This window comes from Plodia interpunctella, chromosome 26, assembly GCF_027563975.2.
Source record: "Plodia interpunctella isolate USDA-ARS_2022_Savannah chromosome 26, ilPloInte3.2, whole genome shotgun sequence".
In the NCBI taxonomy this organism is placed as follows: domain Eukaryota; kingdom Metazoa; phylum Arthropoda; class Insecta; order Lepidoptera; family Pyralidae; genus Plodia; species Plodia interpunctella.
In genome coordinates this window covers 24,454-47,270 of record NC_071319.1, presented here as the reverse complement: position 1 = coordinate 47,270, position 22,817 = coordinate 24,454, and the positions used below count along the sequence as shown (strand labels likewise).

Here is a 22,817-nt window from a genome sequence, read left to right as displayed (position 1 = left end):
TGGTTTTTAGTCCGTGCAAGTCGGACATACCCCGGCGCTATGCCCCGGCACCGGGCACGCGGAGGCGTTTTCCACACGAGAAAAAAAAAAAAAAAAAAAAAAAAAAAAAAAAAAAAAAAAAAAAAAAAAAAAAAAAGGTTAGGTTAGGTTAGGTTAGGTTAGGTTAGGTTAGGTTAGGTTAGGTTAGGTTGAAGTGTACTGAGGTGTGCTAAGTGTACTGAGGTGTGCTAAGTGTACTGAGGTGTGCTAAGTGTACTGAGGTGTGCTAAGTGTACTGAGGTGTGCTAGTGTACTGAGGTGTGCTAAGTGTACTGAGGTGTGCTAAGTGTCCCGAGGTTGTGTCGAGTACAATTGAGGTGTTTTGGTGACTACTCTGTCATCAAGAGTTTTCTCTTGGTTTATTTTTGTTTTTGACGGGTTCAGTGTCTTGGCTCCTTCTGGAGTTGGGGCACTGGCAGGATCCTATTCTTCTTTACAAAAAGTAAGGTTGTGCTGTTGACCACAGCTACCAGACCGCTGGTGCGGGGTAGCTCAACTTTTTGTAACCAGGCAGGGGCCAGTTTCTGCCCCCTGTCTGTGGGTTTTTGCTTTGTTTTTGCCCTATTTGGGGCCAATAATTTGGTGTGGTCACGTCTGGCCCAATATGGGTAGGAACGTGGCCAAGTCTTCTAGGGGAAGATCTCTGACCCCAAGGGGGAAGAGAACTACCGGGGGGGGTAACGAGGTGGTGGGGAACGTAGAAGAGGGCGAGAAGACGGCAATCAGCCGGGCGGAGTCGCTCTATTTTTCGGACGGCGATTCGGACGGGTCTGTCTGGCTCCCGGACGTTATGATAGGCGGAAAGGAGCGGGGCCAAGCCCCAAAGAGGAAGGCTTCAGAGGACGTTGAAGAGGCGGAAAGGGCCTCTAACAAGCTTTCCTCCGCTTCGAGAGGCCGGGCTGCTCAACGCAGCTCCTACGCTGGTACGGCCGAAACCAAGGAGAGGCTTCGAGACCTCTCCGCGGACTACGCTCAATTCGAGCGCGAGCTGGAAATGGCCGGTACCAGCAAATACCTGAGGAGCAACGAGGAGAGCAGGAAGAGGTGCCTCGTTGACGAGCACCTCGAGGTTGTAAGGGCGGCAGCCCAAAAGGTCTTGGCGGAGGCCGGAAAAGCCGGCAACTTAAAGGGGACGGCATGGCGGGCCATGAACGAGGCCTGCCATGACATAATTGTGGCGGCCGGAAAAATCGAGGCGCAATGCGAGGAGTCGGAAGCTGTCCGCATACTCAGGGCGGATAATAAGAGGATGCGGGAGCAGCTTTCGCTCCTCCAGCAGGAAACGAAGGCCCTGCGCACGGCCTTTGCCGAGCGCACGTCGACGGCGCTGAACGAGGCCCAACCAGAGGCCCAACCAGCGGTGGGTGCCCCCTCGCTGGAGGACATTAGGGGACTCCTTTCTGAATGGAAGGAGTCCTTTGAAAGGAACATGTTCCTCAAGTTGGGGGGCATGGTTAATGACCGCCTCAAGGAGGCCGAGAAAAGGGGCTTCTTGGCCCCTGAACCGATTATCCGGCCGCCTCTGGCAGCCGACAAGAAAAAGGAGGCTGAAAAGGAGGCTGAACCGTCGGTCCCAAAAACTGGGAAAAGCTATGCCGGTGCAGTTGCGGAGGCTACTCTAATGCCCCCGGCACGTCCTGGGCCTGCACCCAAGGCAACACCAGGTAAAAAGCAGCCCCAACAGGTGATGGTGCAGGCCCAGACACCTACTGGGCAACCTACTGAAGTACCTCCGCCTCAGGAAGGTGAACAAGGGTGGGCTGAGGTGGTCAAGAGGGGGAAAAAGAAGAGGAGCAAACCCTCCCCCTCTGCCCAGCCGGCGCCCACCCAAACGGAGGCCCCCAAGGCGAGCGCACAGCCGCCTAAAAAGATTAGGTTCACCCCACCTAAGACCTCGGCGGTGGTGGTGACTCTCAAGCCGGAATCCAAAATGGATTACCGATCGGTGATAACGAAGGCCACCACCATCGACCTTTCGTCGATAGGGGTGAACCACGTGTCGGCGGTTCGTGGCACGGCAACGGGGGCCCGAATTATCGAAATACCCGGAGCTAATAGCGGGGCTGCGGCGGACAGTCTCGCAGAAAAGCTCCGGGAGATCATCGGTAGCGAGGCGGAGGTGAAGAGGCCGTTTAAGGCGGCACAAATCAGGGTCTCCGGCCTTAATGAGGGAATAACGCCGGAGGCCCTAACTGAGGCCACAGCGAGGGCGGGAAAATGTCTACCGGGACAGGTCAGGGTGGGTAATATCCGTATGGCGCCGGACATGACGGCGTCGGTGATCATCACCTGCCCTGTGGCGGCTGCCAACGCCCTCATAGACGAGGGGCGTCTCCTCGTTGGTTGGACGGCCGCCAAGGTCAGGGGGCTGGAGGCCTTGCCCATGCGGTGTTTCCGGTGCATGGGCATAGGCCACACCAGAGCCCTCTGCCCGTCCCCGGTGGACAGGTCGGAGCTGTGCCATCGCTGTGGCAAAACAGGGCACATGTCTGCAGAGTGTGGGGCCAGCGAACCCTGGTGCGCGGTGTGTTACGCGCACAAGATGGTCGCCAAGCACATAATGGGCGGCCCCTCGTGCAATCCCCCGCGCACGCGGGGCAAACTGGCCCCCGCAAATAAGGGAGCCTCCGTGGGCGCCGCGATGGAGCACTAATGCCAGGCAGGCCTGCGCAACAGGTTGAGGTGTTGCAGGCCAATGTTAACCACTGCGCCCGTGCACAGGACCTCCTAGTCCAGCACGTGGCGGAGTGGGGCATTGGTGCTGCCGTCGTGGTGGAGCCGTATTGTGTCCCCCCCCTTCCTACTTGGATCGGAGACACGGACGGGCTGGTGGCAATCACCTCTCCCCGAACTGGAGATCGCCCACCCCTCTCGAGAATCGACTGTGGTCCGGGATTCGCGGCGGCCAAGTGGGGAGAGTTTGCCATAGTTGCGGCATACTTCTCCCCCAATAGGCCGCTGCGGGCCTTCGAGGACTTTCTCGAGAGGGTGGGTGAGGTAATTGGGAGAGCGGCGCCAGCACCGGTGCTACTGGTGGGAGACCTCAACGCCAAGCACTCGGCGTGGGGCTCTCCCATCGACGATCCGAGGGGAGAGGCCCTGTACGATTGGGCTGTGGGTTTGGGGCTTGAAGTCCTAAACCGGGGCAACGTCGACACATGCGTGCGGCGGAACGGGGCGTCGATTGTCGACATATCCTTCGCGAGCCCCGTCATTGCCGCGCGTGTCGTGGACTGGCGTGTCCTGGAGGACGTGGAGACCCTCTCGGACCATAGGTACATCCGAATGGGGGTCTCCAACAGGCCCCAGCAGCCCGTACAGGGCTTGAGGGGGCGGGACCGGGGGTTCCCAAGATGGTGTCTGGCCAGCCTCGACAGGGACCTGGCTGAGGAGGCGGCCATGACCGAGGCATGGACAAGACCCACACCAAGCCGTTCCCTTGGTGTGGATGAGAGGGCAACAGGCCTACGTGCGTCGCTTACGCGCATTTGCGACGCATCGATGAGGAGGTCCGGGCCGCCGGCTGCAAAAACGGCGGTTCACTGGTGGTCGGAAGAGATCGCTACTCTCCGATCCGCCAGTAACCGAGCCCGTCGCGAGTATACGCGTTGCAGACGGCGGCGTAATGTCGTGGAAGGAGAGGAGGCGCGGCTGCACCTCGCTCTCCAGGAGGCCAAAAGGACCCTGTCGGCCGCGATAGCCAAGGCCAAGGACGACGCCTTTAAGGAGTTCTTGGCCGCGCTCGACAGGGACCCATGGGGGAGGCCATACAGGACCGTACGCAATAAACTGCGATACGCCCCCCCCACGGCCTCCATAGAACCGGACCTCCTCAAACGGATCGTGGAGGGCCTGTTCCCCTCTGCTGAGGAGTTTGTCCCTCCGAGGATGTCGGCCCCTGAACGGGAGTCCACCACGGCGAGCGTGCCACCGGTGACGGACGAGGAGTTTGACTGGGGACTAAAGCGTCTGGAGGGCCGCAGAAAGGCCCCAGGCCCAGACGGAGTCCCTGGTCCCATACTCCCGGTGGCGGCGAAACACATTGGGAGCCGCCTCAGAGAGCTGTTCGACGACTGCTTGTCGACGGGGCGGTTCCCAAAGCCGTGGAAAGAAGGCCGGCTTGTCCTTATCAGGAAAGAAGGCCGGCCTGAGGACTCTCCTTCGGGGTGGAGGCCCCTCCTGATGCTGGACGAGACGGGTAAGCTGCTGGAGCGCATTGTTGCAGCCCGAATCGCCCAGCATCTGGACAATGTTGGGCCCAATGTGTCGGACTGCCAATATGGCTTTAGAAAGGGGCGGTCCACCATTGATGCCATCGGGGCCTTGAGGACGTTCTCGGAGGAAGCAATCGAGGGAGGGGGAGGGGCCGTCGGCGTATCGCTTGATATCGCGAACGCCTTCGGCTCCCTCCCTTATGAAGTAATAGAGGAGGCGCTCCGGTATCACGGAGTGCCCCTCTATCTAAGGAACCTCGTAGGGCACTACCTAACAGGAAGGGAAGTGCTCTACGAGGACAAAGTGGGACGGAAGACGAGGGCGATGACCTGTGGCGTTCCCCAGGGTTCGGTCTTAGGCCCCCTGCTGTGGAACGTCGGTTTCGACTGGGCCATCCGAGCGGCCCTACCCCCCCGGACAATAGTCATTTGCTATGCAGATGACACAATGGTGGCTGTCCGGGGGGAGCAATTGGAGAGCACCCTTAGGGCTGCGGCGGTCGCAGCAGACCTGATGCTCACACGCATCAGGATGCTGGGACTAAGGGTGGCCCTTAGCAAGTGCGAGGTCATCGCCTTCGGGAGGAAAAGAAAATGGAGACCGCCCTCAAACGAATGCGTTCCCATTGGCGGGGAGAGAGTCCAGGTGAAGCCGTACTTAAAGTACTTGGGCATCATCCTGGACTCACGCTGGGACTTCGGGGAGCACTTTCGTCAATTGGCTCCCCGAGTAATAGGCGCAGCGTCGGCAATGAGCCGTCTGCTGCCCAATGTCGGAGGGCCTGGCGCCTCGTGCCGTCAGCTGTATGCGGGTGTTACCCGCAGCATGGCGCTGTACGGGGCGCCGATCTGGTCGGACAGGCTCTCCACAGCCAACAAGGCCCGGCTGCGTAGGCCACAAAAAGTGGTGGCCAATCGCATCGCCCGGGCCTATGTGACGGTGGCTTGGGCAGCGGCTTGTGCTCTTGCCGGAACCCCGCCATGGGAACTGGAAGCCCAGGTACAGACAGAGGTGTACCGGGAGCGGGCCAGGTGCAGGTCACTTGGCATCAGGCTCGCTCCCAGGGAAATGAGGGCGGTCAGGCAGCTGGCCGTGGACAGACTGCGCGAGCGATGGAAAGTTGAGCTGGAAAACTCCCCATATGGCGTTAGAACCATTGGGGCGCTCCTCCCATCGCTCGCCGACTGGGTTGGAAGAGGCCACGGTCAGCTGACCTATAGGTTGACGCAGGTAATGACCGGACACGGGTGCTTCGGTCATTACCTGCACAGGATTGGGAGAGAGGGGAGTGCGGTCTGCCATGAGTGTGGGGAGCCGGATGATGCGGCCCAACACACTCTGGCAGACTGCGAAAGGTGGGCGGAGGAGAGGATGGTCCTCATTGTGGAACTAGGCGGAGATGACCTTGCGCTGCACAGCGTCGTAGAAAAGATGCTGTGCAGCGAAAGGTGTTGGGATGCGGTGGCTTCCTTCTGCGAGGCTGTCATGTCGCAGAAGGAGGCTGCCGAGAGGGAGCGTGAGGCGCAAGCCAACGCCCCTCTGAATAGGAGAGGCAGACGTGGCAGGCGGCGGGCACGTTTCGCCCGTCGTCTGCTACGGTGAGGACGCCTGGCGAGGCAGAACCGGGGGGCGTCGTGGTGAAATGTCCGCGATCCCATGGCGCCCCCACTAACGGTCGGATGGAAAACGCCGCAGGAGGTTTTAGTGGGTAGTCCGGGCCGGCAGCGGCCTGGGAGCCCCACACTCCGGGGGAGATGTTCTTCCCCTGGGTCGCCCGTAAATGGGTTTCCTCCTGCGAGAACAAAAAAAAAAAAAAAAAAAAAAAAAAAAAAAAAAAAAAAAAAAAAAAAGGTTAGGTTAGGTTAGGTTAGGTTAGGTTAGGTTAGGTTAGGTTAGGTTAGGTTAGGTTGGGGTGCTAGTGCAGGAAACCTCCCCGAGTGCCTGATCCCTTGAAAGCTTTAATGGGCTGACAAGGGCTCAGGATGGTGCACCCTGGAAACGGCAATCAATAACTCCCTACGGGGTCTTGTTGGTTGCTGGCCAATGTCCTGCAATCCTTTCCCTCCTTTCCCTCTGTCCTCTTCCCATCCTTAAAGAGTCGGTCTGCTCCCGGTACTTCTCTCATAATGAGAGTCGACTGTCGATGCGGATCGCTCTATCCTTTTCCCCTTTTCCTTCCTTTCTTCCTCAGTCTGTCCGGTGGAGTAAACCACTCGAAAAATCAGTCGTTTGGGGTGGGATCGGGTAATTGAGCTTAGGTCAATGCTAGGGTGACCGCACACCTGAATTAAAAAAAGGAACGTTCAAAAAATGCAAGTCGTGAATAAAGAAAATCTACCCCAGGGTGGTACCGGCCGTACCGCGGTCGGAGAATCCACCCCGGTGTCTAATGACACCGGCTGCCCCTCGTATTCTGGGGGGGGCAATTTACGCCTTGCGCCTTCGGACGCAATTGTTGATGCAGTAGTAGGAGACGATGTGATGGGAGACGAAGTGATGGGAGACGAAGTGGTGGGAAAGAATGCGGGAGATGTTGTCGCACAGGTTTCGGACTCTGAAATGAGTGTTAAGAGTGCCAGTAGTGGTTGCGGACAGTCCCGCTTCTTCAGGAAACGGCGGAACACGGAGAGCCCGGAATTGAGTTCTGCGACGGATGAGGATAATCCTCCACAGGCGCGCGCTCAGCGCGGTAAGAGAGGTAGAGGAAGACCGCCGACAACCGGCGAATGTATTGGCCTCGGGAAGGCAAGGGAGGCTCTTCAGGCTACTCGTCGTGCCGAGTTTCTGAAGGTCCGCATCGGTGAGGAGGATCGGCAGTTGGCTGAAGCCGCCAAAAAGGTGGCGGTCAGGAGTGAGAGGGCAGCGTCACGCGCCTCCACTCGGTCTGAGGCGGAATTCGAGCCGGAAGACCTAACTGCCGGGTCTATAGAGGAGAGGCTGAACAACTCTGTTGCGGCAATAAGAGCGGTTGGGAAGATGTCCAAAGGCCTGAAGGGCACCGCCCAGAAGACCCTCAAGGATGCGGCAGCCTCAATCGAAGACTTAGCACACGAGCTAATGGAGAGATGTACCTCCAGCGAGACGCGCCGCTTGCAGGCGGAGAACGCTCGCCTAAAACAGGAGATGGCTGACCTTCGTCAAGAGTTAGACGAGATTCGAACGGAGGTCTACAAGTCGAGGCGCTCAGCTCAGCCTGAGATTGAAGCGCCGCGGGACACGCCAGCACTGGAGAAACAGCTGACGAGTCTCCTTAAAGAAGAACTCGGTCGATTCAGGGAAGAGGTCCTTACGAAAGTAAACTTTTTGGAGGGGAAAGTCCTCAGACCCACATTGGCCTCTGACCGGGGCAGCAAAGGTAGAGCTCCAACTATGGCCACGTTTGCCGAGAAGACAGCGGCCAGGCCGACTTTGGCAGAGACTCCTGTGGAACAGGTATCGCAGGCGGTCGACATCCCGCCCTCTCAGCCGAGTACAAGCACAGTCCCAGCTAAGACCAAGAAGGCTAAAAGGAAGAAGGCCAAGTCTTCCAAGACTGCACCTGATGCGGCCGCGGCAGCTGCCCCACAGCAAGCGGAAGAGGGTGCCTGGCAAACTGTGGGTCAAAAGAAGTCCCAAAAGAAGGCCACTAGAAAAGAGGCCCAGAAGAAGAAACGGCAGGAAGCCAGGCTTCGCCCGCCCCGGTCAGCAGCGGTTGTTTTGACCCTGCAGCCGCACGCTTCTCAAAATGGCGTGACATATGAGGAGGTGTTGGGTCGAGCTAAAAGTCAGGTGGATACTGTGAGCTTGGGTATCGAGGGCATGCGGTGCAAGGTCACTGCCACTGGTGCCCGCCTCTTGCAGGTGCCCGGCAGTTCTAGTGGCCCCCTAGCCGACGCCTTGGCCGACAAGCTGAGGCAAGCCCTGAAGCCGGAGGAAGTGAAGGTCTCCAGACCTGTAAAGCGGGTAGACCTGCGAATATCTGGCCTGGATGATTCCGTGACTAGGGAAGAGCTGACAGCAGCACTGGCCAAGGCTGGAGCTTGCTCTGAGCTGGACCTTAAAGTAGGCGAGATTCGTCGTGCACCGCGTGGTATGGGGACCTCGATTGTAGCGTGCCCGGTGACTGTTGCTAAAAAGCTGGAGGATGGCCGTCGGCTCCTAGTTGGCTGGGTGTCTGCCAGTGTTAAGCTGTTAAAGCAAAGGCCGATGCGCTGCTACAGATGCATCACGGGTGAGCATGTGGCGACGCAATGCAATTCTGCGGTAGACTGTAGTGGCCTCTGTTTCCGATGTGGTAAACGAGGCCACGAGGCCAGGACGTGTTCTGCGGCGCCCCATTGCCCCGTATGCGCGGAGGCCAACAAGCCCGCCGATCACGCAATCGGCAGTAAATTATGTAAGGCAGCCAATAAGAAGACGGGCAAGGCACCCAAAAAGGCCCCAGCCTCTCGGCCTAAAATACCCCCCACCGAATCGTCACAAGGTGTGGAACCTTTTGAGATGGAATGTCCATAATGTCTCAAAGTACGACATTCTTGCAGTGCAACATCAACCACTCTGCCAGAGCACAAGACCTTTTGTGTCAGAGCATGGCGGAGTGGGGTGTCAAAGTGGCGATAGTTGCGGAGCCATACTTTGTTCCGCCTCGTGACGATTGGGTGGGGGATGCTAGCTGCTCGGTGGCCATCATCTCGTCGCCTTCCTCAGGCTCGCAATTCCCTGAAAACATCATCAGGGACGACGGGTTTGTTACAGCGCGGATAGGGGACTGCGTAGTGGTCGGCGTGTATTTTTCGCCCAACAGGGCTCTAGCCGACTATGAGGCATTTCTCATCCGTTTAGGATCTGTCGTGGTCAGCAGCCATCCTCGCCCCGTGATCGTGGCCGGGGACTTCAACGCCAAGTCCTTGGCGTGGGGTTCCCCGGTTGCGGACGCGAGAGGCGAGCTAGTTGAGGAATGGGCGTTGCAACTCGGTCTCACACTCATGAACCGGGGAACGACCCACACTTGTATTCGACAAAGGGGTGGCTCAATCGTTGATCTAACGTTCGCCAGCCCCTCCCTATCTAGACGAATTGCGGACTGGCGGGTTGTTGAGGAGGTGGAGACGCTCTCTGACCACCGGTATATTCGGTTCAGTGTCTCCGCCCAGACCTCCGGCCAGCCAGCTACGCCTACCGGACTTGACGTAAGCAGCCCCCGTTGGGCCATAAAACGGATCGACAAGGAGCTGCTAAAGGAAGTGACGATAGTACAGGCCTGGGCGTCGGCACCTCCCGCTGAGCCTATAAACGTGGATGAGGAGGCGGAATGGTTTAGGGACACGTTAACTGCTGTGTGTGACGCGGCGATGCCCAGAGTACGGAGAGCACCGTCCCGACGGCAAGTATACTGGTGGTCCCAAGAGATTGCCCAACTCCGGCGAAGGTGCATATTTCGTCGCCGCCTCTATGCTCGTCATAGGAGAAGACGTCGCCGCACCGCAGATGCAGCCGCTCGCGAGGCGGAACTCTATGAGGAGTATAGAGCGGCAAAGGAAGAACTCCAGGTGGCCATTCGCACTGCCAAAGACAGGGCGCGAGAAGAGCTATTGGCGACTCTGGACAGAGATCCGTGGGGGCGCCCCTACCTAATGGTGCGGGGGAAACTTCGCCCATGGGCTCCTCCCTTGACCCAAAGTATGCCGCCACAACTGGTGAACGACGTTGTGAGTGCCCTATTCCCGGCGGGACGATCTGATTTTGTGCCACCGGCAATGCGGTTAAACGACCTCAATGAAGAGATTGGCACTGTTCCCCCAGTCTCCGAGGAGGAACTGGAAGTCGCGATAGGCAGGATGAAGAGGAAGAACACGGCCCCGGGTCCGGATGGTATCCCGGGGGTTGCGCTCGTGCTGGCCCTCGGGACTCTTGAGACCCGATTCCGTCAGCTCCTCACAGCCTGCCTAGAGCAGGGACGGTTTCCTATTAGGTGGAAGACGGGGAAACTGGTGCTCCTACGAAAAGAGGGTCGCCCGGCAGAGTCCCCCTCGGCCTATAGGCCAGTCGTACTGCTTGATGAGGTGGACAAAATGTTGGAAAAGGTGATTGCAGATCGAATCGTCGAGCATTTGAGCAGGGTGGGACCGGATCTTGCCGAGAACCAATTTGGCTTTCGCCGCCGTCGGTCGACGATAGACGCTATTTCTGGGGTCCAACGTTTGGCCAGTGAAGCGACGTCCCGGGGTGAGGTGGTGCTGGCGGTGTCTTTAGACATTGCAAACGCCTTCAACACCTTGCCCTGGGCTACCATAAGGGAGGCGCTGAAATACCATGGTGTGCCGGCATATCTTCGCCGAATTATAGACGCATACCTCAGTGACAGAGCGGTAGTCTACCCGGGCCTCAACGGCCCTGAACAGAGGCAAATGTCGTGCGGTGTTCCACAGGGGTCGGTCCTCGGACCGCTCCTGTGGAACATCGGCTACGACTGGGTCCTGCGCGGGACCGTACTTCCTGGTGTCGCGCTACATTGTTATGCCGACGACACCCTAGTCACCGTGCGGGCCAAATCGTATAGGCAGGCTGCTATGGTGGCCACTGCCGGAGTCGCTCAAATCGTAGGCCGAATAAGACGGCTGGGACTGGAAGTGGCCCTCCGCAAGTCGGAAGCCCTACTTTTTCATGGTCCCCGAGCGGCACCGACCTCTGACGCCCATATTATTGTGGGAGGGGTCCGTATCGACGTCGGGTCGACTCTCAAGTACCTCGGTTTAGTCCTTGACAGCCGATGGGATTTCAAGCGCCACTTTGAACTTTTGGCGCCCAAACTCACCAAGACGGCGGCTGCGATGTCCCGCCTCCTGCCAAACCTGGGCGGACCAAGCGTCGCATGCCGAAACCTATTTACGGGAGTAGTGAGATCGATGGCAATGTACGGTGCACCGATCTGGGGACCGAGTCTATCTGCCCGGAACGCGGCTGTTTTGCAAAGACCTCAACGTCTGATGGCCATACGAGTCATTCGCGGTTATTGCACAGTGTCGGGTGAAGCAGCATGCGCCCTGGCGGGTACACCGCCCTGGAGTTTAGAGGCTAAAGCCCTCGCCCAGTTGTATACCTGGCGGCAGCAGATGTTGCAACAGGGTCAACCACAAGCACCGTCGGAGGTGAACGGGCAGAGGATGAGGTTACGCAGCGTGACCATCGAGGAGTGGGACGAGAAACTGGCCCAGCCCAGCGCCGGGCAATACACCATCTCGGCCCTCCGTCCAGTACTGGCGGAGTGGGTAAATAGACGGCACGGCAGTCTCTCCTATAGACTGACACAGGTGCTCTCGGGGCATGGCTGCTTCGGGAAGTACCTGTGTCGGATCGGCCGGGAGGAAAACGAGAGCTGCCATCACTGTAATGCCGAAACAGACACAGCTGCCCATACTTTGGCCGTTTGTCCGGCGTGGGAAGAAGAGCGGCAAAACACCGTCGCAACACTGGGCGTACAAGACCTCGAGCTGTCAACGGTGCTCGATAAAATGGTCGAAAGTGAAGCTGCTTGGCAGGCCGTCGCAGATTTTTGTGAGGCTGTCATGGAGACCAAGGAGGAAGCGGAAAGAGTGAGAGAGGCGACGAGTACTGTACCATCTCGCCGAGCACGCAACGTGCGCCGTAGGAGGCGCGCAAATATGGACCTTAGACCACCATAAGGTCCGGCCTGCGGGCGCCGGACGGGGCAGTCCGACGCCTGATCAGCCACAGGCCAAGAAGGCGCGGGAGCACTGGTGTCCGGTGCGACCGCCCAACGAGACGGATGAGGAGCAAAGCTCCTAAATTGAAGAGGTCCGCGATGGTGGACCAAAGCTTTGCCGAGGCCGCGTTGTGCATGCGCGAGCGATCCCGCAGCCTCGGCCCGAAAGCCGAGAAGGACACCGTGTGGTTTTTAGTCCGTGCAAGTCGGACATACCCCGGCGCTATGCCCCGGCGCCGGGCACGCGGAGGCGTTTTCCACACGAGAAAAAAAAAAAAAAAAAGGTTAGGTTAGGTTAGGTTAGGTTAGGTTAGGTTAGGTTAGGTTAGGTTAGGTTAGGTTAGGTTGGAGGGTGGAAGGGGGGGTGGAGACACTCTCGGACCACTTGTATATTCGGTTCGAGGTGTCGGCCGCCCCCCAATGTCAGGCGGCATCATCGTCCCGGGTGCGCAGCCGGTTCCCGCGTTGGGCCCTTACGCGGCTTGACCGGGAGCTGGCGGAAGAGGCGGCCATCGTCGGCCGCTGGAGCCTCCCGCCTCTAGACGGAATGGGGGTGGACGACGCGGCTGACCGTCTCGGCGACGCTTTCACAGCGGTGTGCCGGGCGGCCATGCCAAGCGTAGGTCGAGCCCCCCCTAGGCGGGCGGTCTATTGGTGGTCGGCGGAGATTGCCGCCCTTCGCGTCGCCTGCAACGCGGCCCGAAGGGCCTATAGTCGAAGCAGGCGGCGCAGTCCCCGGGACGAGGAGAGGGATGGTCAGCTGTATGCGGTGTATGTGGAAAACCGTAAGGAGCTGCAGCTGGCCATCGGTCGGGCCAAGGAGGAAGCCTTCGAGGAGCTGGTGGAGGGTATCGAAAGAGACCCATGGGGCCGGCCGTATAAGTGGGCGCGAGACAAATTGCGCCCACAGGCGACCCCGCTAACGGAGACCCTTCAGCCAGCTCTGCTGGGGGAGATTGTCGGGGATCTATTCCCCGGCAATCCGCGAGGGTTTTCTCCTCCGAGGATGGCCCGACAGCCGCCTGACGCGGAGGGAGAAGAGGTGGAGGCGGATCCGCCTCCCGTCACCGACGTCGAAATGGAGGTGGTCCTCGACCGCCTCCAGACAAGGAAGAGGGCACCGGGTCCAGACGGGGTGCACGGGAAAGTGCTTGCGCTGATTCTCGTGCACCTCGGGGAGGAGTTTCGGGGGCTGCTCAACCGCTGTCTGCGAGAGGGGCAGTTCCCGAAATTATGGAAGGAGGGCCGGCTCTGCCTTATTCCGAAGGGGAGCCGGCCCTTGGACTCGGCTTCGGCGGTGCGACCTCTGGTCCTGCTGAGCGAGGCTGGGAAGGCCCTAGAGAGTGTTGTGGCCTCTCGCCTCGTTCGGCATGTGGAGGAAGGCCCGGGACCGCGTCTCTCTGACGTGCAGTACGGATTCCGGGCCAAGAGGTCCACCATCGACGCCCTCAGGCGTCTGCGGTCGGTGACGGAGGAGGCGGACAGAGAAGGCGAGGTGACCCTGGCGACGTCGTTAGACATCGCCAACGCCTTCAACAGTATCCCGCACTGTGTAATACGGGAGGCGCTCCGGTACTTCGGAGTGCCCTCGTACCTGCGGGGGCTGTTGGGGGCGTACCTGGAGGAGCGGGTCGTCCTGTACGAGGACAGGGGAGGCCAAATGGTCCGGCGGGGCGTCGGGTGCGGTGTCCCGCAGGGGTCGATTCTCGGCCCTATCCTGTGGGACATCGCATACGATTGGGTCCTGCGGTGCCGGCTTCCCCCCGGGACGGGTGTCATCTGCTATGCGGATGACACTCTCTTCACGTCCCGGGGTGCGAATTTCGGTGAGGCGGCGCGGCTGGCCGAAACGGGCCTCGCCCTTTTGGTCGGCCGCATAGAGAGGCTGGGGCTTCGGGTCCGACTGGATAAGACCGAAGTCCTCCTCTTCCGCGGGGCCCGGACGCGAGGACCTCCCCCAGGGGCGCGCCTACAGGTGGGTCATGAGGAGTTGAGGGTGAGTGCCCAGATGAAATACCTGGGCCTCATCCTCGACGGGAGATGGTCCTTTGTCCCCCACTTCCGAGAGCTGGGGCAAAGGATCATCAGGACGGCTGCGTCGCTGGGCCGACTCCTGCCCAATCTGGGTGGGCCCAGCGACGCTGTACGGAAGCTGTACTCCGGCGTGTGCCGGAGTATGGCGATGTACGGCGCCCCCGTTTGGGTGGACGCCCTTGCCGCGGAGAATAAGCGCCTTCTCCGGCAGGCGCAGAAGGTGATCGCGGTAAGGGCGATACGGGGGTACCGTACCGTGGCGTACGCTGCGGCCACAGCCCTCGCGGGCGACCCGCCGTGGGAGTTGGTGGCGGAGGTGCTCGCCGAGGTTTACCACTTTGTGGCGAACAGGAGGGAAATCGGCGAGCACCCCTCGCCTGAGATGGTCCGGCGGGTCCGCTTGCGAGGGCAAGCGGAACTCATGCGGAGGTGGGAGGCAGACCTGGCGCGGGCAACGTACGGTGTACGCACAGTGGAGGCCCTGCGCCAGGTCCTGGAGAGATGGATGTTGAGGCGGCGCAAGCCTCTCACCTTCCGCATGACGCAGGTGCTCACCGGGCATGGCTGCTTCGGTGAGTACCTGCACCGCGTGGCCCAGCGGGAGACCGAGCCGGTCTGCCACGATTGTGGCGAGGCTCGGGACACTGCTCAACATGTTCTAGAGCAGTGTCCCAGGTGGAGTCGGCAGCGCCACGATCTGGTGGCAGTGCTCGGTGGAGTGGATCTGTCGCTCCCGAGTGTCGTCAATGCGATGCTCGGGAGTGACGGAGCCTGGGCGGCAGTGGCCTCCTTCTGTGAGACTGTTATGTCACAGAGGGAGGCCGAGGAAAGGAACCGCGAGGACCACCCCCTCGCGGAGCCGATCCGCAGAAGGCGGACGGGGGTGCGACGCAGGCGCTACCTTGCGCGCCTGCAGGCGCCCCCCTAAATCGGTGGGACTAGTCCCACCCGACGGCAGGGGTCCACCAGGTGTCGGTGGGCCCCTGAGAATGGTGAGTCCGGTCTCTGGCGAAAGAGACCGGCCAGTCGCTGAGGCGTCTTGTGTTAGATAGATCCGAGGCGCCTCCCTGTAAAGCGGCCGATGGCACCCGCAGGGGTTTAGTGGGTAGTCTGGGCTGGATAGCGGCCCAGGAGTCCCACACTCAGTGCGTAAATGCATTCCCCTGCGAAAACAAAAAAAAAAAAAAAAAGGTTAGGTTAGGTTAGGTTAGGTTAGGTTAGGTTAGGTTAGGTTAGGTTAGGTTAGGTTAGGTTAGGTTAGGTTAGGTTAGGTTAGGTTAGGTTAGGTTAGGTTTTTTTTTTTTAGATTTCTCCTGGATGCTACACGACATCCGGGAGGAATTTATTATCGAGCATTATTACAGAGTTTCTTACATAATATATATCGGAGTTTTACATAAGCAATTGTCTTTGATTTTACAGTTTTGTTGCCTCTGCGATTTGATACAGTGGCGTTTATTTTATAATCACTTGATTATTAATCTAGTTACAATTGTAGGTTAAATTTTTTCAAGTTAGTTAGTATGCTGTGTAAATGGTTGCTAATGTCTTGATGGTGGAGTCTCGGTGATGAATTTGATTGAGGTCATATGGGTCTATCTTGTAGATCCTGGCTACTTCTTCATGTTCGTTTCTTGATTTGTAAAATTTTGGTGTTCTATTAGGTGTTTCATGGGTTGTATGCTAGGTTATAAGTTGAGTAGTTTCAAATTTCGGTGCTATTTTTTTTTCTGTAAATTTTCTTAATTGTTCTAAGTTCGCTATGTTACTGTTGGAGGATTGTGCCATTCCGAGGGCTGAAATTTTGTTTTTGATGAGGATTGCTGCTTTAACTTTTTGAAAATATTGAATGAATTCGTGGTGCGTGCGGTAGCTCTTCATGAGGTTTATTTGTAGGAATTTCGTTTCTGTTTAATATCCAAAGTCAGTGGCTTCTTCTATTCTGTTTTTGGCTGCCCTTATTCTAGGGCACAGCTTATGGTCGGTTGCGGAGTGGTTTAGGTTGAGTTGTGTGTCTTGGATGTTCCTTATTTGGCCTTTGCCTGCACAGTTGTAACAGCAGGCTGACTCTGGAGCGTTCTTGGTTGGACAGGTGTCAATCTGGTGGTCAGGGGATGCACAGTGTGCGCACGGTTTAGTTTTGGATGTGCACTTGTTTTTCGTGTGTCCAAATTGGAGGCACGAGTGGCACTGTATAAATCTTGTTTGGGGGGCTACGTGCACTCGTTGCAAGTCAACAGCGATCCTCTCTAGTCCGATGATACGGGCGTAAACAGAGGGGTCGACTTCTAGTACGGCGTTGTATAGTTTAGGGTTCCTGTTGTTAGTCAAGTAGCACAGCCTGATTGATTCTGTTGGGAGAGTGTTTTGTGTTGTAATGATTTGCATGAGTTCTTCTTTTTTTATTCGGCTATGGATTCCCTTTGCAATAATTAGTGGTTTACGTTTCTTTGGTATAGAGGCTTGCAGGTGTTCGAACTGGTTGATGTACTCTAATGTTTCTTTCTGTTGTTGTGGGTTTTCAACTTCTATTATAAGTTTGTCTTTTGTAATCTGGGTTATTTTGCTGGGGGCGAAGTTCTTATCTTTAAATGAGATTTGTTCTCTCAGAGTCTGTATAGCTGGTTTGGCGTTATCGCCGTCGGGGGTTGGGGTCTTGACAAGAATAGCTGGTTTAGTGGGGGTCTTGGCGGTCAAAGAGGCATATGTGGGGGCCTTGGAGGGAGTAGAGAGGGTATGGAACGCCTCAAGCTCCTCCCTAAAAACCCGTCTGAGAGTGTCTTCCTGAATAGTGGGGTTTGGGGTTAGGGGGTTAGGGGTGTCCTGAGAGCTTTTCTCACTATTGCTCGATGTAATTCTTATCGTAGTGCTCTTAATAGCTTCTGCTGCTTCTACTATTAATTTCTTATTGGGTGCTGTGACGCTTTTTCCTTGATTAATTGCTTCAATAATGATGTTTGCTAGCTGATATATTTTTTCTGTGGGGTTTTCTGACAAATTGGGGAGGGTCGGGGGGGTGGGCAAGGTGGCTTTAACGCTAGCCATGGTAAATGAAAGAAAGAATGACTTTATCAAAAAAAAAAAAAAAAAAAATAAGAGAAATATTTTAACTTTATAAATTAATATCTTAGGAACTAGTTGAGAAAAGATTTCAAAAATGGCGTAGGTGTACTTCTGTGGGTCTAATCTATTGGAAAAGAGTGCAATTTTGACCAAAAATGCGAAAAAGTAGTGAAAATTTCCGATTTTACGAGCTTAATATCTCAGAAAGTACTGGGTATAAAATTCCAAAAACAGCGTGAAACTTATTTTTTAGGTCTAGACTATGGATGTATATTGTTGGTTTGTCCAAAAATCCCGTAGGAGAAAAGTGATTTTTCAGTTTGAAATTACGTAAAGTCGTCGAGAAAGTGTTCTCTTTTTTGGTTAGGACGGTCTATCTCGGGAACTATGGCAGGGAAAATTCTCAGATTTGGCACAATTATGGTCAGATAGATGCACTAGGGGCTCAACTATGTCACTTAGCTCTGGGGCTCCAGGGTCCTGGTGTGTGATGACGCGAAGTCGCCAGATGTTGAATTTCGGCAGGAAAAACGGCTGTATCTCAGGAACGCGGGATCCCAGGAACTTGGTGAAACTGCCTTCAGATGCGTCTTCTTACCGCACTTCAGGAGGCAGTTGAACCACTAGCGAAGGTGCATGGGTTTAGCCGCAAACACAAGAAAACCGCTGATTGGCTGTGATGGTTTTTCTGTGATAGCCACCTGATGGCTCAGCAGAAATGTCTCAAATTTGGTGAAATTGTAGTCACTGATTTTACACACAAGATAGCAGTTCAAAAAAGTGGGGTTATCGATCTTATTCCAGAGAAAAATTTTTTTTTTTTGAAGTTTAAAATTTTTAAAAGTGAAAATGTTTGGGTTTCCTGTTGTTACACTATTGTCTTAATAACACTGTACTATATGTCAAAAGTTGCGCACTGTTGTAACCTTTAATTTGGTATATGAATCATAAAGATATCTGTCCACTGGGTTTTTTTATTGATTTTAATATGAAAAAAGTCAACGAAAATTTAGAGTTTTTGCACTTTTAAAAATAGTTACTAAAAATCTACACTTATAACACTAAACACAGTTTGTAGCACTAATAAGCGCGCATTTTTTAAGGTATATCACTTAGCTGTAGCACTTTTAGATCCGGAGGTATTAATTTTTTAAACGAAAAATGGGGAATTTTTTGCGCGGAGCGACGTGGACCGTGTGCGTTCAGCTCGCGCGCGGCGGGGAGACTGGGGGTTAGGTTAGGTTAGGTTAGGTTAGGTTAGGTTAGGTTAGGTTAGGTTAGGTTAGGTTAGGTTAGGTTAGGTTAGGTTAGGTTAGGTTAGGTTAGGTTAGGTTAGGTTAGGTTAGGTTAGGTTAGGTTAGGTTAGGTTAGGTTAGGTTAGGTTAGGTTAGGTTAGGTTAGGTTAGGTTAGGTTAGGTTAGGTTTTTTTTTTTTTTTTGGGGGGGCTAGATATTAAAATATGGGGGCTCAAAGAGTTATAATGTCTTTACATTTTGCCATGTATGGATCAAGTTTTGGGATTCCCTCTGTTTTCTGCTATTGGATACAGAGTTGTGGGGAATCCCGCCACTGTATTATTATACATAATTTTTGATTATATATATAAGTATATGTATATATATATATATGTATTATTGTGTATTGTACGTATATGTATATTCTATTTATATATTTCAATACATAATTTTATAAGTGTTATATGTCTGTATTATGCTATATTTATATGGCTTTGATATTTTTGATGATTTGATAAGGATTTAAGTTTTGGGATTCCCTCTGCTTTCTGCTATTGGATACAGAGTTGTGGGGAATCCCGCCACTGTATGATTATACATAATTTTGGTTATATTTATAAGTATATGTATATATATATATATATATGTATTATTGTGTATTGTACGTATATGTATATTCTATTTATATATTTCAATATATAATTTTATAAGTGTTATATGTCTGTATTGTGCTATATTTATATGGCTTTGATATTTTGATGATTTGATAAGGATTTAAGTTTTGGGATTCCCTCTGCTTTCTGCTATTGGATACAGAGTTGTGGGGAATCCCGCCACTGTATGATTATACATAATTTTGGTTATATTTATAAGTATATGTATATATGTATATATGTATTATTGTGTATTATACGTATATGTATATTCTATTTATATATTTCAATACATAATTTTATAAATGTTATATGTCTGTATTATGCTATATTTATATGGCTTTGATATTTTTGATGAATTGATAAGGATTAAGTTTTGGGATTCCCTCTGCTTTCTGCTATTGGATACAGAGTTGTGGGGAATCCCGCCACTGTATGATTATACGTAATTTTGGTTATATTTATAGGTATATGTATATATATATTTGTATTATTGTGTATTATACGTATGTGTATATTCTATTTATATATTTCAATACATAATTTTATAAGTGTTATATATCTGTATTATACTATATTTATATGCCTTTGATGAATAAAGGAACTTATTCGCTATTAAGTTTTATTGACAGCCTTAAGGCTGTTTACTCGTGATATATAGTGTAACAGCTATTGAGGTTACATTGAGTTACTTTGATCGTACTAATAACCATAGTCGGTTGTGTCATTGAGGGATTTTAAGGCGTTGAGGATTTTGGGGCAAGATTTAGCGTCGAGGGCGGAGTGTTTGGTGTTGGTGCTGTTTGCTTTTTTACAATTGTAGCAGGTCATCTTAGTTGCGTCTGTTCTGTATGGGCACGTAGTGATGTGGTGCGTAGCGGAGCCGCAGTGGCCGCACGGGTAGAAGTCAGCCGAGCATTTGTTGCCTGTGTGTCCAAACTGCAGGCATTTGCGGCATTGTACAAAGCGGCTGAAATCCGCCACGTGCACCCTCTGATGCTCCACGTTCACGCGACCCTCTTCGACAAACGCGCGTCGAATTGCGGGGGCTACCTCCAGTACCGCGTTATAAAGATTGTCATTGCGGTTTTTAAGGAGGAAACATAGTCGAAGGTCGCCGGCAGCCACTTGGTTTTGGCTGGCAACGATCTCCAACAGTTCGTCCTTGTCTGTCTCCTTGCTCACGCCTTTTAGGATAATGAGGGGTTTCCTCAGTTTAGATTTCTCCGCGACTATACCCGGGATTTCGTTGACCCTCGCCAATGTCTCATCCCTCTGCGCGGCGTTGTCGAAATTGACCTTCACCGTATTGTTGCGCAAGGTGCGCACTTTCGAGGGGGCGAATGTGGTGTTTCTGAACTTGATGTTTTTGCGCCACTCGTTATAGACATCCGGTTGCTTGTCACCGGCCTCCTTGGCCTTGATGATTATAGCCGGCTGGGTACGAGGCATTGGCGAAGGACGTTTGGGTGGAGAGGTGGCAGCTACCGTCGCGAAGGACCTCGACTGGGGCGCTGGGGGGGTTGAGGTAGGTAGAGGGGCGGGGTGGGGAGTGGGAACATGAGTAGGCGCATGTCCCTTTAGTTCGTCCCTAATGGTCTCCCGGATGGCATGGAGGACCGCGTCCGAAACCGGCTTCGGGAGCTCGGGCGGAGTCTCGTTTCGGGACCCCTCCACCGCGCCCATGATAGATTGCGCCAGCTCCTTTATGCGCTTCTTGTTACCGCTGGTCACGCTCTTGCCCTCGGAAATCTTGGCGATAATTTCCTTGGCCGAGTCCGAGATAAAGGAGAGTGTCGCTTGGAGCGCGGTGGGGAAGGTGGGGGCTGGTGTCGCTTGCGGGGCGACCGTCGCCGCCGCGATTGCGACTGAGAGAGGCTGAGCCACAACTTGGCTTTGGGTGGACTGGGGGTGCGTCTGCGCCGGTGTAGCAGCCGGGGGCGGCAAGTTCGACGGCGCGGGGGTGAGGGTAGACGACGGAGAGTAAACGAGTGCGGGGGTGATATCCGACTGCGGTGAGAGTGATTCCCAGGACGCCGGGATATCCTCCCCCACACGGCTTATCGACCCACGCCTGCTGGCCGGAGTGCTAGGTGGCGACATGTATCCCCGAGAAGGGGTTGCGGGGGGGGAGAAAGATGATCTCGGTCGGGGCAACTGGGGTGGGGGCGTCCGCAAGGGCGACGGGGAGGTGGGAGCACCGTGAGAAGTGGACGGTGATGGTGACTGCATGATTCGCTGGAGTCGCTGGGGAGGTGAACGTACAGGGGCCCTTCCCCTGGGCGGGGGTGACCGCGGGGAGTGAGAGCGTGAATGCCCCGCTCTAGAGGTGGTGGGTTGCGGCGGGGGACTCTGCTGTGTGATAATGTCCGTAGGAGTCTCGGAGATGCGGGTGAGGTTCCTACGGTTCCTGTCTGGGGGGCGAGTATTGGCCGCCTTACGCGGTGGTGAATGGGCTAGGACCATGTTGTCTTAGATCGGAGAAGTGTTTAGAAGAAAGTATGAAAAAATTTAGTATGTCGTCAATGAAAGCGAAAACAGAGGAAGCGAGTGAGAGCAGCTGAAGGGAGATTTACTGGAAGTGGTATTTTTCCGAAGTAGAGGACGGGTAGAACTAGCAAAGTAATCCTAAACTATTGTTATTAAGGGAGCTGTTAATTTAGGTGGCAATTTTTGGCCCTAGGTGGCGGTAAAAGCGAAGTAGATCTGGGTATGGAGTGTCCCAAGTGAAGTTCCTTTTACCACCTGAACACAATTGGGCGGGTGTGGTGGGCGAAAATTTCAAAATTGGGTGGTCCTATCGAGACGTGTGAGGCGTCAAAAGATGCGCCTCCGTTAGCCTGATAAGATGGTGCAACAAGCTAGCGAGGGTCCGATAGGAAAAACTCGGAAAAAACAGGAAAAAGTGTGATTTTATTAAAATTTGTATGAAAAATTTCTATGTTACAGGTGAGAATGCAAGAAAACTGCAACGGAATGCGACGAAACTTCACAGGGAGCCGGGAGACAGGTAAGTAAACAGAACTACAAACAAAGACGATCAAGGGATAGCGAGAAAAAATTTTGGTTAGGTTAGGTTAGGTTAGGTTAGGTTAGGTTAGGTTAGGTTAGGTTAGGTTAGGTTTTTTTTTTTTTTTTTTGAAATATTAGGAATAGTGGCTTGATTTGGGCACAATTTTACATAAATCACTAAGTTTAGATGCACGTTTTTCTTTGCTATTTGATACAAAGTTGCGTGCATCTATCTGTGTTATGTTAGGAGGGGAGGAGGTTTTTGGGAGAAATGACAGATTTTAGAGATTTATGTCCCATTGATGGTTTTGAGATTGTAGACGATATTGTCTACCAATTTCAAGAATGTCGTTGTCGTTTCCTCTTTATTTGAGGTCTGGATCAGGTCAAATTCGTCGATTTTATTGCGTAGACACGCCGTGACGTAGTCATGGCGTGTCTTGTCGAATATAGGGCACTCTCTTAGAAGGTGTGGTATATCTTGGGCTGTAGTGCCATCGCAAGGGCATTTGTCGTCATCAATGATTTTAAATTTGGAGAGGTAAGTTTTGTGGAATCCGTGGCCAGTTAGAATCTGAGTGAGAGAGAAGGAAATTTTAAAGACGCTTAGAGCGGAAGGGATGTGATAGATGAGCGGGAAGAAGGCTTTGGTGGTGGCTCCCTGTGTGGTCGACTGGTACTCCGCCTGCCAAGCCTGTAGCGTTTTCGCTTTCAGGAGTCGCTTGGCGTGGGACAGTGGGAAGAAATTGACCTCGGACGCGGTCTTTTTGGAGGCCGCCGCTTTGGCTGCCGCGTCCGCGATCTCGTTTCCCACTATCCCGACGTGAGCCTTCGTCCACACGAAGTTCACCATCTGGTTCCTGG

At 54.1% G+C, this 22,817-nt stretch overlaps 2 protein-coding genes across 2 annotated transcripts; both read left to right on the top strand.

Moving 5' to 3' along the window:
- The first annotated feature begins 643 nt into the window (after nt 1-643).
- Nucleotides 644-2,692, top strand: LOC128681037 (uncharacterized). The gene has a single exon (XM_053764580.1). It carries the CDS (start codon nt 644-646, stop codon nt 2,690-2,692), a length of 2,049 nt encoding a protein of 682 aa, XP_053620555.1.
- A 3,872-nt stretch (nt 2,693-6,564) lies between these two features.
- LOC128681036 (uncharacterized) lies at nt 6,565-8,748 on the top strand. Its single transcript, XM_053764579.1, has one exon. The coding sequence runs from the start codon at nt 6,565-6,567 to the stop codon at nt 8,746-8,748; it is 2,184 nt and encodes a 727-aa protein (XP_053620554.1).
- Nucleotides 8,749-22,817: the final 14,069 nt, after the last annotated feature.